General features: G+C 41.9%; 1 protein-coding gene across 1 annotated transcript in view; it reads right to left on the bottom strand.

Moving 5' to 3' along the window:
- Positions 1 to 19,446, bottom strand: part of LOC146181256 (neprilysin-1-like) — a 77,776-nt gene that overhangs the window by 25,014 nt on the left and 33,316 nt on the right. The window contains exons 11-15 of the mRNA XM_084575740.1: positions 18,081 to 18,158; positions 17,900 to 18,012; positions 14,501 to 14,559; positions 2,250 to 2,301; positions 2,085 to 2,152 (exon numbers count right to left, since the gene is read on the bottom strand). Coding sequence (XP_084431866.1) covers positions 2,085 to 2,152; positions 2,250 to 2,301; positions 14,501 to 14,559; positions 17,900 to 18,012; positions 18,081 to 18,158 — 370 coding nt within the window. The remainder of the gene's footprint in view (positions 1 to 2,084; positions 2,153 to 2,249; positions 2,302 to 14,500; positions 14,560 to 17,899; positions 18,013 to 18,080; positions 18,159 to 19,446) is intronic.

Below are 19,446 nucleotides of genomic sequence, written 5' to 3'. Positions count from 1 at the left end.
ATCTGTTGACCGTGTTGTGACGTCACCAGCATAAATCTGGAACTCCATATTTTGCATTTCACCTCGTTTACAAGCCATTGGTATAAAGGCTATAATAATAAAAACCAATTACATAAAGACCCTTGTAAAACGCCACTATTTCACATGTAATTAGCAGCTTGCTCTCCACTGAGATTAATAGAGAATGTCCGGTCATGAAGTTATATACAACTTTTGTAACGTACAAAGGAAATTCCCCAAACTTCCATGTTCTTAACGTTTTTAGAGTGTGAGACGTTGTCATATGACTTTTTTCACGCATGTAGCCATCCCCACGCGCAGAAGTGAGCTCGGACGTGACACCTTGAGAACCTCTTCAGCCAGTACTGCCAGTCCTGTTTCTGTGCCAAGGTTGGTCTAAATTCAATTTTGTCGTGAATGATACTCCTATTCACTTTCAAGCCACAGCGATAAGCGTGTGGATATATTTTACAAATTGGCGGCATTAAGCACATAGGACGCAATGACCGTATACTGGTTGGATGTTTCCGGCCTTCAGAATCGAACGATGACGTAATGTTTCCATTGTTTTGGGATTTCCTTTTTTTTTTCATACGTCGTTTATCGCAGCCCAAACAGCAAGAGCTTCTCCTTCGAAGTTCTGAAACGTTTCCTCTGGGATGTCATGTTGCGGCATCGTTTTTTTCCTGAAGCTTCATAGAAGACAACAGCTCCAATATAGTAAATAGTGCATGTTATTACTGAAATATCTACCATGTCCTTTGTCGGCGGCAGGGCGGAAGGCTGCACATGATTTGAAAAAAAAAAAAGAGGATTGCTGCCTGATCGGCAAACTCCTTCGAAGTTATCCCTAGGCAAGTCGGATACTTTCGGCATGATCTTAAATCTCCCTCCTAAATTCCGTTGCCCTGAAAGTCCTCCAGAGCGGTTGGTTGTCATTTCTTGTAACCAAAGTGCTGCACCAGTCAGTCCATTTTTTTGTAGGTGAGTTGCTTTTCATGGTATCGTGTATGAGTTGTCAGTCGATTAACGGCCATGTTTCTTTGAATACCCTCAGTGTTCTGGTTAACCTCTATATCCGCTCGGTTGCTACGAAACCATAATAACAGATGAAATTCTGAAGTTAGCTGATCCTAGTTTCAAGTTGTCGTGATGGTATGTTCCTTGAGGACAGCTTGCAATATTGGCACCAACGTATCTGGGGTGACGATGTTGATTCGAGTATCCTGTCGAACCCCATCCCAGTGCATTAAAAATACATTTCTTTTAATTTTCGTGATTGTTGCTGGATCAAAAGATATGTTTATTGGTGTGTTGTCACTGCTCCGTGCATCTCATTTGGCCTCCCTATTCGGTGTACCAGGGCCTTTCTGCCACGTCAAATCTGGAGAGTGTGTTCGAGTTGCTGGCAGCGTTGCGACGCCGCTGTAATTGCGCACGGTGGGCTGCATATCTACAAAACAGTGTGAATTTAATCTCCTTGCTTTTAATCATGGTTATATCTCCAAGCCGTGTGAGGAGCGGTGAAGTTTCGGCCTAATAATACGGGTGTGACTGGGTGCATTCAATGAATGTGTTTTAGCAATCCGAAATTGATTAAATTGTTTCCAGATCGTGCATATACTGAAAGTAGTATAGCTGTTTTTTTTGTTGCGAGCTTTCACGAATTGGTCTCGTTCAAAACGAGGCGTGTCTATCTCTCGTTCACTTCAGCTGAAGCGCTGTTGGTTACCGGTTTGCGACCAGCATTTGCAAAGTTTGAACATCGAGCAGTGCTCGTACAGCCTGCGAATGTCGCTTCAAGACATCTGCGTTTATTTACGATAGTCGCTTTTTGACGAAAGTTTTTGCTAAATTCTTCCCAAGTCGCAAGTGTGAACGTGCCTTAAGGCGTACTTTGAAGCATTGTATTGTTAAGGGGTTTCCACCAACTGACACTAAAAGGCGAATGTCCGCAGTTTGCAATCAATGGCAATGATTGTTTTTAAGCATGCTTCTCGGCTGCCCGAATCAGCAAAGGTAAAAAAAAAAGAATCACGAATGTTATGTATCGTAAAGCGTTGTCACATAATGATCATGCTTACCGCGGTCATCGAATCCGTGCGTCAATTCATGACCGATGACAATGCCGATGGCTCCAAAGTTCATAGAGCTGACGTAAGTGAGACAGTGCACAGAAAAGCGTTGGCAAGGAGCACATATTCCTTGGCAGCGGTGCACGCCGAGAGCTGCTGAGCGAGTACACTTACTCAGGCACACCATGGGTGTAGAACTGTCCTTGCAGAATCGCTGCTGGGAACACTGCAAGTACGAAAGTCTCATTAACATTTCTTCTGCAGAATCAGTGATCGGACATCGTCAGCAGAACTATACCCACTTCAAGGTAAAGGCTTCTCCAATATTCCTTCATTAACTTGGCCCTGAGATAGCTGCCAACTTTCTGCTGCAACCTGCTACGCTTTCCTTCCCTTAGAAACCAGTTTGTTACACTTTTCGATCATCGATTATTCTAGCTTCGCACTACATACTTTGTCTACGACCATTTCTTCTTCTTGATGTCCACTCAATGTTATTACCTCGAATGATTTCTCTGGTAAACTCTTGACGCTTCCTTACTCCTAAATTTACCCTAACCGTTTTCCGTTTTATAGCCTCTGCGGTGTCCTCAACTTAAGTGAAACCCTTTTCGTTAGCCTCCACATTTCAGCCTTATAGGTGAGTAAAGGTAAGATAGAACTGCTGTATAAATTCCTCTTGTGCGATAAAGGTACGCTACTAGTCATGATCTGCTAGTCCTTTCCGAATGTGCTCCATTTCAATGTTATTCTCCAAACTATTTCCCCTTCATTCCTCAGATCTGCGGCTACTACTTGTCCTAAGTAGATATATTCGCCTCCCACTTGCAGCGCTTTGCTACCTATTGTAAACAGCTGTTCCTTTCAGAGGCTGGTGAGGATTACTACGCTTCTGCAATTGATTTTAAAACATTTAGCGGTCATTGAAGACAAATGAGTTTGCCTGTCTTCGTAGGTTTGCGGCCTTCAATGACAACGAGACCGTTTTCACTTAAAAAAGCTTTTGAAAGCACGAAAAGGTAACAAGTAAAAAAATAAGCCTCGTTAGATAGAAATTTTTGGCAAACAGTACACGTCCGGCTACGCCGAGAAAACATTTTCTACACGAATTCCTAGATGGAAGCCTGCACCGGCATTTTTTTAAATGGCGGTCACTGAATACTGTTCGTGTTTTTCGTCACGACATTCAAGCAGCTTGCAGTGAAAGTAGTAAAATTTGATTTTCTTAGCCGCAAATGCGTGTTTCGCTGCAAAAACATCAACGTAAACGAACAAAGCGACATAACACAATTCAGCATGGATGAAATATTAGGTAGGGTTGTTGTTATTATCCTTCTAGGAGCATCAGCTGAAAGCACACTTTAATGTGGTCAAACACAACACCCGAGCGCTAACATAGCGGAAGCTCTGTCAACTGCTCCGAGTGCTTGTTTAATGTTAGGCTTGTCACTGAAGTAGGAATTTACCCATTCTTTCATTTGCTTATGCCTTGAAACCATCGACGGAAACGCTAGTAAAAAGGAATACATAACTGGTGCCATTGAAACAAGTGATTTATTTCAGCATTTCATTGTTGTCCCCTTCGAACTAAAATTTAAGCAATTGTATTTGTTTTTAGAGCAATGAAGGATATCTTTAGAGCTCGCTCTAAATATTTAGTTCACTTGCCCAGGCAACAAAAACATTTTGACCTAGCTAGGTGAAAAACAGCAAATAACGTTCATACCGGTTAAGTGCGTCTCTTCAGAAAATATTGCGACAGAATTTGCGTTACTCTCGGCGGACATTGTAGTGCCTGCTATTGATAAATCGTCACATGTTTTAATATTTCCCCGAAACTAACCATTTCTGTCCCATGGAATCTTTCAAGATGAAATTGAAATAAAAGGTCTTTTGAGGTGGGACTTGTTGAAGTGGTACGAGTACATGTGCGGAGTTTGGACAGATTGAAGCATATTGCACTGCGCTGCGTGTGCGTATTCGCACTCGCACTAATATTTCAGGTCATTCTATGCAGTTATTCCACTCATTAAAATGGGCTTGTCTTATATTGAATCCCTAATGCGGTAGAGTAAAATAAGTAATTAATTAAGCATTGCTTGATGAAGTTTGTGGTTTCAAGGGTTGGAAGTTACTGGTATGTGCAAATCGGACCAAAATACATCAAAGCCGATTATCTCTCACCTAATCACAATTAATGCATCACAATCATGCACCACACCCTGTCATCTACGCGATATAAACCAGCTTTAGTCTGTTCAAAAAAGCTATTAGATTTATGTATTGCTGTTATGACCGCCACTAGTCGCCCACGACACATGCCCCCTTCTTCTCGTTTCCTTCTCTTGCTGACAAATGCGTGCATGACTGCATCATTCTCTTCCACAAGATTATACAAGACATTTCATCTGTACAAGAACTAATTCAGTTCTCCAACCCTTCTGCGCCACGCACGCGAAGCAGTAGCCTACTCAACACAGTTCCATTATAGGCATTACTTGATTTTCGAACTAGTCGTTTTTTTTTCCGCGCACTATAAAAATGTTGAGTTCGCAGGATGGTTCCTTTCTTGCAGTGTCGCATGGCAATTTTGGCAAGCAAATATATGTCATGCAACAGTTATAACAGTTAGATGCAGCAACTATATACTTGCCTCTTGAACGGTACCGGTAAACTGGTATTCATAACTTGCGAGTATTTCTGAAAAGCCCTCAATTTCAATCTTATTTTCCAGTTATTTCTCTTGCATGATCCGGATCTGCAGTTTCTACCTGCACTAAGTACACCAGTTCATCTACGAGTTCCGGTCCTTCTTTATCATAGAGTTTCTTACTCTTACCTAGAGGGAAAGCTGTGCTGCCGTCTATGGGCGTTTACATGGAGTTACCAGACAGCCAGTTCAGCCACCATGGGCGCTCAAAGCATCATGGGCCAGAGAGCTACCGAGTGCAGAACTACAACTTTTGGCCAAAACTAATGCAAAGATAAACGTTGGTCTACCGTAAATAATGTCCTAAGATTGAATATTGTGGCTAAAAATTACAAAAAGAGAGAGAAACAGAATGCCAGTGCGAGATTTATCCAATATAAGCGATGGCTCTTCCTCCTATTGGCTTAGTTTTGAGTAGCACAAATACCAAAATTTCGCACTTAATAGGCAAACTTTGAAATAAAAAAAAGTTACAAAAATATTTATGGTTGTGCAATCACTGAAGGAAGTTTTTAGAGGCATTTCGGGAAACAAAAACCATTTATTGGCGACGTCTGCTTTTGCGCCTTCGCTATTATGGCTTTCGCGGTTTATGTACGCACCTTCAAATGATGATGATGACAAAAAAGAAACATCGTAGTAACGCCACTCCACGTACTCGAGAAAAACCGACTGTCCCGCTACAAGTAGCACACCGGCCCATGATTCTTAGCGCGCCCATGGTGGCTGAAGTGCAGCGCCCTCAGCTTTCCCTCTAGTTAGTGTAAGGAACTCTATGTTCTTTATCTACTGCAAACTGCTTTTTATATCTTAGACTAGTCTTTGTCTTCTGCATATTAAATTTTAATCCCATCTTTCTGCTTCTCCTGTCTAGGTCATCAATCATTATTTGTAATTCATCCACTTTGTTACTTAGTAAGACAATGTCCTCAGCAAACCGCAGATTACTGAGGCATTCTTCATCCACCCTTATCCCTAACTGCTCCCTTTCCAAGTCTCTGAATGTTTCCTCTCAGGAAGCTGTGAACAGTACTGGGGAGTCTCCTTGCCTAACACCTTTTTTTATGAAAATTTTGTTAATTTCTTTATGCATTAGAATGGTTGCGGTGCAGCCACTATATGTGTATATATATATATATATATATATATATATATATATATATATATATATATATATATATATATATATATATATATAGGGAGGGGGTTTAACACATGACACATGACAAAATTCATAAACCTAACAACCCTGGACGACCCATCATTTCTGGTATAGGAACCGTAACGGAAAACCTGTCACGCTACGTTGACACACTAATCAATAAGATTCCAGCCACATTTCAGTCTTACATAAAGGATACAACTGATTTCCTAGCAGATATAGCTGATATCATCATCCCTCAAGGCGTCTTGCTCGTAACTCTGGATGTTGCGTCACTTTATACCAATATTCCCCACTCCGATGGTATCCGGTCAGTTGTAAAGGCTTTTGAAGATTGAACCTTGTGCAGTAACATTGACGGTTCTACATTGGCTATCCTTCTTAAATTGATACTTGAACTTAACAACTTTGAATTTGATGACAGACATTATGTTCATATTAACGGAACATCGATGGGTACACGTATTGGTCCCAACTACGCCAACATATTCATGGGCTTATTAGAAGACCGGTTTCTCGAAGACTACTCGCTAAAGCCTTTTTACTACAAGAGATTCATAGACGACATTTTTTTTATTTGGCAACATGGTGAGGCAGAACTTCTATCATTCATCTCTAGTTTTAATAATGTGCATGAGGCCATTAACTTTTCTCATTCTTATTCTCGAACCACTATTGCTTTTCTAGACGTGACAGTGTCAATAAAGAATTGCAAACTAATCACTGATCTATACTGGAAACCCAGTGACAGACCTCAGTACCTGCACTTCGACAGCGGCCATCTTAAATACTGGAAGACTAGCATCCCATACATATCCGCTTTAACATATCCGCTTTAAACGGATATGTTCAGACGATCGCGACTTTGAATTTCACTGTGCCAACCTTCGTAACACCCTAATGGAACGCAAATATCCTGAGCGTCTAATAAATGATGCAGTGGAACGAGCAAGCCTTCTTGATCGCAAAGCACTCCTGAAAGCGGAAAAGGAACCATCCGGCCAATCACGAATCAATCTCGTGCTAACGCATTCAGCTTCGGTCCCCAACGTTGCAGGCATATTAAAGAAACATCATAGTATTCTCATGCAAAGTGATCGTCTAAAAGAAATTTATCAGCAAGCCCCCCGTGTTGTCTATCGCCGTAACAAGAACCTCAGTGATATTTTAACTTCGTCTAAAACTAGCCCCACTGCACAAATCGGCTGCCATCCTTGCAACAAGTCACGCTGCAAAGTTTGTGCACAAATGACTACATCAGTGAAAGCTTTCAGCACTGCATCGAACTTTAATGTAAAGATTCCAGGCAACTTCTCATGTGATACGGACAACGTGATTCACAGGCTTGAATGTTCTATCTGCAAAATTCAGTACATTGGCCAAACCGAAACACCCTTCAGATACCGGTTTAATACTCATAAAGCTCATTGTAATACACTGCCTAACCTTCCTATCTCTATGCATGTAAACATTACTAAGCACCCCTTTGAAAAAATGCAAGCAACTTTACGGGAATCAGGTTTCAGAACCCACCATGCACGCGAAGTTCGCGAATCATTTTCAATACATAAGTTTAACACGGTTTCATGTGGTCTGAATGAAAACATTGGCAAGCTAACTTGTCTCTCGTCGTAGCATTTTAACTAAATGGTAGCCTTTGGCAGCTTCTTAAAATATTATTATGTTTAATCGACATTGGCTCCATTTCGCACTGTTTGCCTTTTCGCTTGCGCTTCTATGGTCACAGCCCAAAGCCCCTCACAGGATGTCATGCTTTACTTGCACTGATCGTTTTCATGTTGTCCAGTTTCTCACGATCATATTGCTTCCCGCCGTAACATGCACTGATAATTACAACTTATCCAATAACCTTGCCCACGATTCCTTTTGTTATCAACGCTGTTACGAACAGTTAACTTTAACTGCTTCTTCTTGTCCCCATAGCATTGACCAGAAAATCGAGTTTTGTCCCCTGCCGCGATTTGAGTGACTGTTTACTTTTGTGTGTGTGTGTGTGTGTACCGCGCTAAATCACAGTTATATTTCACTGTTAAATTCTACTGACGTGTTATCTGCTACTGTCGCCTACCAATGAGAATGATATTTCGGTAGATCAATCCCCCCCCTCCCCCTCCTGAATATTGCAGAATTAAATGTGACATGTACTCCACCCATTATAACCTCGCGATATTTTGTTTTGTGCGCTGATAGTGACAACAATCTCTTTAGTAATATATCTTCTTTTCTTTGTGCAACATATTAAGATGCATGACCTAAGCGCAACACGTGTCATTCGGTCTATATACCTTGCACCGCCATTACATCACGCGTGTGAAATCTTGTTTTTGATATTTTGGTGTTTATTTGTTGACAGTGGCTGGTCACGTGTTCTTCGATTGTGCATGTATATAAGAAATGAGAACCGACAGCTTCTTTCTACATTCCTTGACAAAGGCCGGACCCCGGCCGAAACGTCGGTTAAAGTGTTGTGTTTTCCACCGTGTGTCACCTACTTCAAGTTTATATATATATATATATATATATATATATATATATATATATATATATACATATCAGTAATTTTACTGCGTCTAATGCGTTTTCGTAATCAATGAGTGCTATAAATAGAGTTGGTTATATTCCGAGAATTTTTCTATCACCTGGTTGATGGTATGAATATGTAAATCATTAAGTACCATTTATTAAAACTTTCTTAATCTTTAGCTTGATTAAGTCTAAGGTTGTCCTGATTTTGTTAGCGATTATTTATTTATTTATTCAGGTTACCCCTAAAGGCCCTCCAAAGGAGGGTATTACATAGGGGGGGGGGATTATCTTAGTAAATACCTTGTACGCAATGGATAGTAAGCTGTTTGGTTTCAAATTCTTCTTCTCCTTAGCATCCCCGTTCTTATGAATTAAGATAAAGTTAGTGTTCTGCCATGATTCCGGTACCGTTGATGACACGAGGCATTGCGTATGCAGGGTGGCCAGTTTTCGTAGCGCATCTCCCTCGTCTTTCAACAAATCTGCAGTTGCTTGCTTTTCCCAAGCTGCCTTCCCCCTTTTCACAGTTTCTAAAGCTTTCTTAACCTCGTGCTCCGTCATTGGCGGAACGTCTGACAGCTCTTCACTTCTGCCAATCTACTTATTGTCTTGACTACTTCGGCTACTGTAAAGATGAGTGTTGAACTCCTCGGCTACTTTGACTATCAGGTCCACATTCGTGATGACATTTCTTGCCTTGTCCTTTAGCGCATACATTTGATTTTTGCCTATGTCTAATTTCCTCTTCACTGCTTTAAGGCTGCCACCGTTCTTTAAAGCATGGTCAATTTTAGCATTGTTAAACTTCCTTATGTCGGTCACTTTGCACCTTTTGATTACCTTTGATAGCTCTGCCAATCCTTACTTGTGTGTTGGGTTGGATGCCTTCCATGCTTCAGCGTTTCTTAATCAAAACTTTTGCCTGCATCGATAAATGGCCTGTATCCTCTCTAACTATCCTACCGCTTCCTTCTATTGAGCACTAAGTAATATATCACTGATATTATTGATCATTGCTCCTACACTAATATCATCATCCTCGGTTAACGCTGAATATCAATTCTTTAGCAAGATCCTGCATTTTTATGCCTTCCCCCTCGCGGCTTATTCGTTGATGAACTTCTTCCTTACTAATTTCTTTCGTTCCCTTTTGAAGTATAGGCTAATTCTAGACCTTACCATTCTGTGGACACCGCATTGCACATTTTCGATTGCCTCTATATCCTGTATAATGCCAGGGTTAGAACACAGTTTGAAGTCAATTTCATTTCAGTCTCCACGTTAGGGCTCTTCCATGTCCAAATCAGGTTCTTCGGTTTCTAAAGAAGTTATTCATAATCCTTAAGCTATTTCATTCTGCAAATTCAACTGTTAACTCCCCCCTGCTATTTCTAGAGGAAATGCCATGGTCACCCATTCCATGGTCACCAGGCTGCTTTTTCTTCACCTTGGCAATTATGTCGCCCATTAGTGCAGTATACTTCGTCTTAACCTTCCCCACTAACAATCCTACATCTTCATAGAACATTTAGACAGCCTCGTCATCATTACTGCATGCAAGTTCGTAGGCCAATTTTTGACTGTGTTTATTTTCTTTGCGAACTTGTTACCATATTGGGATCATTGTTTGTATCTCTATCCACTCCTGAAAATTTTCGCTTTGTGAGACGACCAGTGTATGTAAAAAAAAAAAATAGAAGTTATCCTAAACTGGACAACGACGCACTTCTTGGGGCTGTCACGACATCATGCTTTGCTCAAAGGCAGAGAAAACCCTAAGCTTCACACGTTCGTAGACTGCTTTCAATGCCGCCTATCACGCCGACCTTGTCGTTTCTCACGTGTGCTGACCTGCTTTTTATCCTGCAATAACATCTTGTACAAACGCAACTTCGCCGCCTTTAAAGCCATGCACCTGTCGCACCTTTCTGCGGCCGAGGTACGATGAGCAATCGTCTGGATGTCATCAATTCCGTGACACCTTGACGCAAATTCGCCAGTAGTACTACTGGTGCAAGCGTGCGGCCACAGTACAACGGTGTGTGAAATCCTGCCGTGATTGCCCGCGCATTAGGAAGCAGCTTCGGAAGCCTGCTGGTTTCCTCCAACCTGTCTACCCACCAAAAGCACCATCGTTCCAATGTTGGCGTCGACTTTATGAGGCCGTCTTCTAGGTCATCGAGATTCATCTGGTTGCCACTGATTATTTATACCGTTATTGCGAAAGAAAACCCCACCAGCGAGGAAATGCTGTTCAAATCGTACACAGCATTGTGCGTTGCCATGGGGCTCAAGCTGCTGCTATCACTCATCTCAGAGCCGTATTTACCGACCGCCTAGTACTCCTGGACGAACTGGCTCGTGCAGTAGTGGCAATTCAAAGATTGAAAGCCCACAACAAGAACTCTAAATCTCAACAAAATCTGATAAACTCAATATTTCAATGAAAAACTATTTTTACGTATTTTAGTTTGCTATTCCGACCGAACTCTGCGTTCTTCAAGAGAATCCTGAGAATTTAGATGGCAACATCGGCGAGTTCGAAGAAGGCATATTTGTCCGAAATTTCCCTTTAATAGTTTGTTTCATCTAAGAATGCAGCTGTCTTCCCATGGCTGTTCCTGCTGCTAAAATGGACTTGTTCCATTTCCGTTGCTGGGCAGTGAGTTTTCTCGGCGTTTAGGGCCCTGCAGTCACCCTTTCCTAAAGTTATGAACATACTTCACAGGTACTAATCAGGGAGACCGAATGTGGGACATCGACCTCAACGATTAATCTCAGGGCGTATTGTGCATGTAGGAATACTCGCCACATTGTCATCAAAATGGCGCCATGTTGTCACAACGATATTCTCTTGTAGAAGTGACTTTAGTTGTGATAAATTATCACTATTATAACGAAAATCTGCAGTACCACCAACGCCGCCACGACGGGCTGAAAACTGCAAAAAATTACGCCTCCCGAAATACAAGATATTTTTCACGCTAAACAGTATAAAAGAACTCAATCATTTTTGGGGAAGCCGCTAACTACGCTATAATATAGACTCATGGAATCCTAAAACAAAACACTGACCGGCCCTGCTCCATGGACTTAAATGCTAGCTAAAAGAAATAGCATGCTGCCGCCTTACGTCACATTTACATATTGTGACTCAGACGTTTGGACTGATAGCCTGAACATTTTAATAATGGTTGACCCAGAAGGCACCTTAGAGCACGTCAGGAGCACCGATAAACGGTCAGCTCCCAACTTCAGCCCCTTCGCATCGAACGTCACGAGGATAATTCTGTTTCTTCAAGTCAGAGCGCGAGATTCAAGACCAGCAGACGCCCAGCGGCTGCTTTGCACACGCTGCATCATAAGTGTGATGGTGAATACGTTTATTAATTCTTGAGCCCTATTATTGCCTATATTGGTGGGTCGGCTCGATATTGCGTAGGGTGGCCGGGAGCTTGTGGCTCTCAGCGACTCTTAGAGCCTACACCACCAGCTCCTTTGGTGCCCCTGGCTTTGAGCTGGACACGAGGTCCCATCGCTCTACGTCTGTTAGTTGCCAATTGCGGGGTTGCCGCAGTTCAGAGCAGATGTAGAGGATATGGTGAAGGTGTTCTTTGAGTACAGCAGTCCGGGAAGTTTCCAGCTACACGGATTCCCGGCTCGTTCATGCATACGAAGTGTCGATAATGTGAGATGTAACCTTTTTACTGGATGAAACACACGCCTCCTTGCGGATGATGAAGAATATGCGTAATTTACTGAAATAGCCCAATGGCTTACTAGACTTCGCGTTCATTAGCAACAAAGCCACGAAGCGCAACGACACAAGCTCCGTCACCCCAACGCCGAGTACAATCGGTGTTACGAGGTATACGTGTGAACCCCAAACGTTAACGGCGTCGTTCCGAAAACCTACTGCGTCGCTAAGTTGGCCCCTACAAGGTTTTCAGCAGAGTATGTTCTGAACTGCGACTTAGGTTTGGTATCCAACAACCACATCATGTATACCCGCAGAAAAGCGCCCACGAGGGGATCAAAAATCTAAACACGTGACGAAAAAGCCGGCGCATACAAAAGCAAGGCGTCGAGTGGAACAAACCCTAATAAGCTTATATAACAATAAATCGATAAGCCTAACCCACGATTAAAAGACAAAACAACATGATTTAGGTCATGATAATGCAAGCCAGTGCAAAAATAACAATATTTCCAGTATACAAGATTCATTGGCTAAAAAACTGGAAGAGTAAATTGATGACTAGTGATGCGAGCTAGTGGGGGGTTGGTAATTAATGGCTAGTGATAGAGGGGTTAGTGGTAATAGGACTGGTCATTAAAGATTAATAATATCTGGTTTGTGGTTAGTGTTATAGAACTACTGATAGGCTTTTTGTGATAGGTGGGTTCGAATCCCGTGAAGGTTGTGGGTTCTAAGCATGCCTCGTGGCTATGACACGTGACAGCAAGTTGCATGAGAATGCCACATGGCAATGACACGTGACAGTCAAGCTGCATGAGAATGCCACGTGACTATGAGGAAACTAGGCGGCAGGATAGATGCGTACCGCCGATCCCACACTTGCAGGACCACTGCAACAAACACCCGTCAAAAAAAAATTTTCAATGTGCGGCATGAGTGCTGGCATTGCTATGTACCGTGTGCAGCAGCAGAGTTCAGCTTTTGGCATTTCTCCTGTGCAGATTCTGCAATGCTCTCCAAATATTTGCCGTCAGCTCTTTGTTCTCTTTAATTTTTTTCTGTTGTCTGTTCTTCGCCAAAAGCTTACTTTTTTTTGCTTGTGCTTAAAAACGAGACGCTCATTCTCCCGAGGAGGAGATAATGCCATATTTATAATCTGTAGGAGGCACCGGTTGCTTCCTCGTAGGAGCGCGTGTGCGTGCAGACTGCTGGTGAACCGCCTCGTTTTGATCTGTTATATCACCTACGAAAACATTTATTCATATATACAACATGTGTACAGAGACTCCACTCCAGCATTGTTGTAGATGCATGAAGAAATCCACTCAGTACAAACTTAGCAATACTTGCTAACTTGTATTAGTCGCTAAAATTGCGAACAATCTGCAGTATTGTGGCTTTGTCGTTGAATAATCGGCAATTTTATTTACCGCTTAGAGATTTCATTTAAAAACTGACAGTAATAGGCAAACGCGACTTATAGAGTGTGAGAGTACGAAAGGCCGAATGCATGTTTGTCATAAAGGCTAACCATTAGCTAATATTCAACAAAAATGACTCCATAATTTTTCACTCCTCGGCTATAGGACGCAATGTTACACTGAGAAATTTCCCATCAACGTTGACTTTGAGCATCATTGTAAAAAAATATTTAGGGTATGAGGTTGTGAGAACTATAAAATGCGAAAACGACCGTTTGACAGCTCGTGAAGTGCGGTCTGCCACGTTGTAACTTATAAATCGGGAATAGTTGCGTTTTTCTTTCAAGCAGCAATGAGACGAAGTATCTTTTTTTTTTTTAAATAGAATCGAGAGTGTTTATTTTGGTGGTTTTTTCAACTAGGTTCAGGAGCTATTTATAAGGTGAACTTATGGCGCTCACGTAGTCAAAAACAATGAATGATAAAAAGTTTGCATGGATTATAATCGTGGTTGGGCCAACTCCTACCTAAGATCTCAGTGATCCAGTATACTAAAGAGCACCGCTTGAAACATATGATTTCAATATCGCTGCGCTTGAAAAAAATCCTTCTCTCCTAAACACGTCCAGAAAAAGCACCTTCAGCATTTAGGAAGGCTTATATCTCTAGAGGGCATGCATGCATGTTTTCCCTAAACGCTGTCCTGTCGCATCTTAAGCTTGAAAATAATCAGAGCAATACACAGGGCGTCCAATCAAAAATAATGATTTGTAAAAATAATGAGCTGTTATTTAGAAGGGATATAAAATTGACTGTTCGGAATAAGTGAGATAGCGGTAATTGTCTACTGGAGCACAAGAAAATCTACAGAACGTATCCGCTTACTCATTTCATTTATATCAGTGCCATAGAAAGCGTTAACGACAGCAGGTCCAAGTCCCCACCTGAAATGTAAAGAGAAAAACAAAGCAAGTGAAGAAAAAACTTGCAGGACGGTTACGATCAAATGCAAAACCCAAAAGTTGAAGCTCCAGTTGCCTGTTGGGAGCCAGAAAGTTGTAAAACATTCTTGTCCAGAGTGCTAACACGGTCTTCTCCGATGACCCAACGTATGAAGTTCAGCGCAACCGGGCTTTTTCGCACGGCCGGCGGAGTCTCGATTTGGAACAGATGACGCGATAGCAGCTGTGATGCCAGCCACCTTGCTGGTTATCATAACAAAAGCTATGACAGTGACTGTCGTGTCAACCATGTGGTGAGTTGGACAATAGCATGCAAAAAGATAGCTGTGTGGCAGGTACCTCTCCGCTCATTCTTTTATGACCTCCGTGTGGGGAAAGATTTCCCCTCTTTCGTATCGAAATAAAGACAAATATTGCTTTGACAAAGTTTATGCTAATCTTTCAATAATACGCCGTACGGCGGCGCCACCATGTCACTAGAAACTTGAGGGTAGAGAGAGAGAGAGAGAGAAAGAGAGAGAAGGCAGAGAGGTTAACCAGGAAAGCTTCCGGTTTGCTACTCTGCACTGGGAATGAGGAGTTTAAAGGAGAAAGATAGAAGAGAATGATAGGAAAGGTAAGGCGGCTAGGAGCACAGTCACAGTTTCTCAATCAAGTTCGTGTCTCTCATAAAACACATAAGTGCTTTGAAGGCTTTGCCGTTAGACGCCTTCTGTGGCCATGGGCCGAGGATTTTCTTCTCTGTGAAAGGACGGCTGTCAAGATGGTCCAGAGAGGGTAAAGATGAGGGTAGAGATTAAGAACGTATGCACCTATGAGAGAAAACAGCGTCTATGCTGAGTAGAAGTCTTAGCGCCACCGCACTAAACATGAAAACCTATGCAAGCCAATCGCAGATTGAGTAGATCCCGCCGCTCGTCTAAGACGCCTGCCAGAGAGAACACTTCCTCCACATCACTGTGCTGCTTTCCGCCTCATTTCTAAAAACGCTCAATCGTTAACACTTTTAAGATGTATCGTTAAATACCTCCGTACCTTCAGCGCGTATAGCTCATAATCACCTCCCTTTTCCTTCACTGAGGATTTGTTTGTTTGATGGGAGTAAAAACGGTGACCTTTGGTCTGCTTGGCACATTTCACACACTTCGTAATTTTATTTTATATTAGACCATTTGCAAATTACACATTAGTGGAAATAGATATTAAAGAAATTGGGGCTTTTGATGAGCCACATTGCAACCAGTAGCACCAGCAGAGTAGTAGTGAAGGTCTTTATTATATGCACTGCAATTAGGCTCCAAAGATGTAGCTTGCCTTCTACATTGGCGCAAAGAAGCTTGAATGCGCGAAGTAAGAACAGTCAATACAAGCGCGAACTTTTAACAATATTTTAGATTCTGTAAGGATTGCGTAATGTAGCTTACGTCAGCAGAAAAGTGATAATGTTAGTAATGTAAAAATAAGAATTCAATAAATAGAATGGTGGTACAGTTAACCGATCTAAAACAATATTCAAGATATTTGCAAAAACAGAGCATGATAGTAACGGCTACCACCGGTTTCAAAGGGGAACCTACTGTATTTCATCTATCTATCCTTCCATTCAACCGTCCGTCCGTCCGACGGTCCATCCATCCATCCAGCCATCCATCCGTCCGTTCAATAATTAATTATTTAATTCATTCATTCATTCTTCCATCCATCCATCCATCCAGCCATCCATCCGTCCGTCCATTAATTAATTAATTATTAAATAATTAATAATTAATTCTTCCATCCATCCCTCCATCCATCCATCCATCCATCCATCCATCCATCCATCCATCCATCCATCCATCCATCCATCCATCCATCCATCCATCCATTGGTTTGATTACGTAGCCGAGTCGGATCCAGTGGCGCTTTGAAAGCAATGGCGGTAATATAGCTAGTGGTGGAGGACCATGTACCTGTCCCAGTTCTTGAGGGATGAGAAGTATTATGTATCTACGTCAAATCTCTTTCGCAGTAAATTTTTACTGATCCTTATAAGTGGCTCTGTGAGGCCTTTTTCGCACTTCTCTTGAACCAAAGCTCTCGTCTCAAATATGCTTTCTGAAGCAGTGGTCTGTATTTAATGTGCTCCTTTCCACCTTGCTTGGTCTTTCAATACCGCAGTATTTTCAAATAACAAATTAAATGAATGTATGAATGAATGAATGAAATAATAAATAAATAAATCTAGCCTCCAACTTGACTAGCAGATGGATAATAAAAGGGAAGCGAAGTGATATTAAACCCACATCAACTCCGCACAATCGACACGTCCTAATGTTTACACGAAATCACTCACGCCCTAATGCGGGGGTGCAGTGCTTAGGGCTCTCGATTTCTGTGTCCTAAGATTCGGGATTGAATTCTGGTGGCGGCCGCTGCTTTTAACTGGAGTCGAAAAGCAAGGCGCCTGTGTGTTGTACGTTGTCTGTGCCCATTAAAGAAGCCCAGTTTGTCAAAATTTCCAGGCCACCACTTCGGCGGCTCTCATAGCCGACTCACTTTGGAACGTTATACGCCACAAACTAAACGAAATTACGCATGTATTTTCGCGTTAAAACCACGACAGTGCCAATGCCGGCTTTCCTGCGGCACGTGGATATTACCTTAGGCAAATTCGTTAAACGTAACCCAGTTATGGAAACAGGAGACCTGAGCGATTTCAATAAAATCAAAACTTTTAATTAAATGTCAAACACAAGAATTTAAAGAAGTGACGAAATAATTGTCTTAGAATTTATATATAATCACTATAAAAAGCGATACTGAGAAGCCATCTCTGAATTTCTGTACTGTTATATCCAATCTTCAAGTATGTAGTCTTCCTTCGCCGCCCTGTAATTATTAGAAACACTTGTTTCTCTCACAAGGAAAAGATTGTGGGTGCACACGATCTCCGAGATAAAGATAGCAGCATACGATAAGAAATCGAAATGCCGCGAGGGCCTTGAAAGAACAAAAAGTTTGCGGACCATAACCATTTACGTAAAAATTAAAGTAATATAAACTGATTGCTCAGCGCAGCCTATGGTTGAACTGCATCCGGCCGTTTAAGTTAACACTGCTTTACTTAGCAGATTAGGAGTTCGATGGAATCGCTTCTTCAACGAGGCATCGCTCAAGTGGACGCCGACTCCGCAGATAAAGATCTAATCGATAATAGCGTGTTGGAGGCAGTGATATATTTGATAAAATTCAGGAGATTTTTTTTTAGCATTCAGTATTAAAAAAAACTCTGACATTTTCTTTTTCCTAAGATTAACCTTCACAACTAGTGTTCTATACACACCTCCTGCTCTTGTTAAATGGCTGGCGCAGCTCTAGAAGCATGGTCCGATCGTTGTTTTCAGAGATGTCGTCTATTATTTTGACGAAAGGATCTCGGAGCTTTACTTCACCGAGCTGTAAGAAAGGAACAATACCCCTAGAACCGTTCACGGGCTTTCATCAACTCTGGTACATTAGCTCACATGTCTGTAAAGGCGTTCCAGGTTTTCGACATTCATCATCCACTTCGGGTAGCCGATCTTTGGGGTCATCTTCTGCAGCTGAATGAAAGCATGCAAGAATTTCAGATGAAAACGGCATCGCATTCCAGCAGTTTGGGTCTTGAGCACATAACCAGCTTTAATTCTGGTAACTTGTGCAAGTGAAATCTCACACCTCCTCGGGAAATCCTGCACGGTACTAAGCTCTCGTTTTCTTTTTAGACAAAGTGCATTAGCTCGGGAAACCTAAAATTAGATTGTTTCCCGCTGGAGTCGAGTTCGTAAGCGCAGCGGTGGCATTTTTAACCACTTTGAAAAGTTCACAGCCTTGAAGCGGCTATATAGCGTCAACCGAAAAACACCGTATGTATGTTGCCGTAGCAGACACCTTCTGACAAATAGGCTAAGATAGGAAGTTCGTTTCGTGCGAAAACTTTAAACTGGTTTTAAATTAACAAAGAACACAGCTATTTGTGTATTCGTCATTTGTCGACTTGTCACTGCATTATGCAAGTGATGAATTACTTTCGTAATGCATATAGCAGGTGTGCAGTTTTTGAACGAAAGTCACAACTGCATTGAAACCACCTCACTCTCCCTCACTTAAAGGTGAGTAATTATGTCATTGAATAATTTATAGTTATTTCTTCTATCAACGCATTGAGACTGAGATATTATTCATCGCCAGTTTGAAATTTCTCTGGGTATATTCGGAGAGAGGAGATAATGCATAATTTCTGTACATACGTACGATACGTAGCCAACAGCAGTTACTTCAAGGTGAATAGGTAGGTAGCGTCATGGCCCACTTTGTCATAATATGCTTAATTGCATCAAGTGCAGCAAAAAGGCTCCTTCAATCAGCCCGTCTTCTGCTAGCCGGGCGATCAATTATCTCGCAAATTTCTGAAATAGGTAAGTATGGGCATGGCCCACTTCGCAATAATGTGCTTAACAGCGTCCACTGCAGCAAAAGGGCGCCTTTAATTAGCCCGGTCATCTGCTAGCCGGGCGACCCATTATTCCGCAAATTTTCAAAATTTATCAACGCACCTGAACCTCCTGACACACCCTGCTACACGCGCCCTAGTTTGGAATGCAGTCCGTTACATTTACTGACTATATTTCTACTAGGCTTCGCACTGGCCCTCCTGATGACACCCTTTCTTTTTGATGATTTTGGTTAAATATAATGTGGTTACTTCAACGCAGTCTCCACCGTCATTCCACTGATCTGCACTTACTTGAACATCATTAGCTGCTTTACCCGTTTACATTGATTCTAAGGATTTCTTTACCCCCTGACTCGTTACCGGTCCGATGGACTTTGCGCTCTTGCCTCTGTCAT

Source organism: Amblyomma maculatum, chromosome 8 (genome assembly GCF_055883805.1).
Source record: "Amblyomma maculatum isolate TAMU_Amacu chromosome 8, ASM5588380v1, whole genome shotgun sequence".
Lineage (NCBI taxonomy): Eukaryota > Metazoa > Arthropoda > Arachnida > Ixodida > Ixodidae > Amblyomma > Amblyomma maculatum.
Note: the sequence above shows the minus strand (reverse complement) of the source record. Positions and strands in the feature narration are given on the sequence as shown.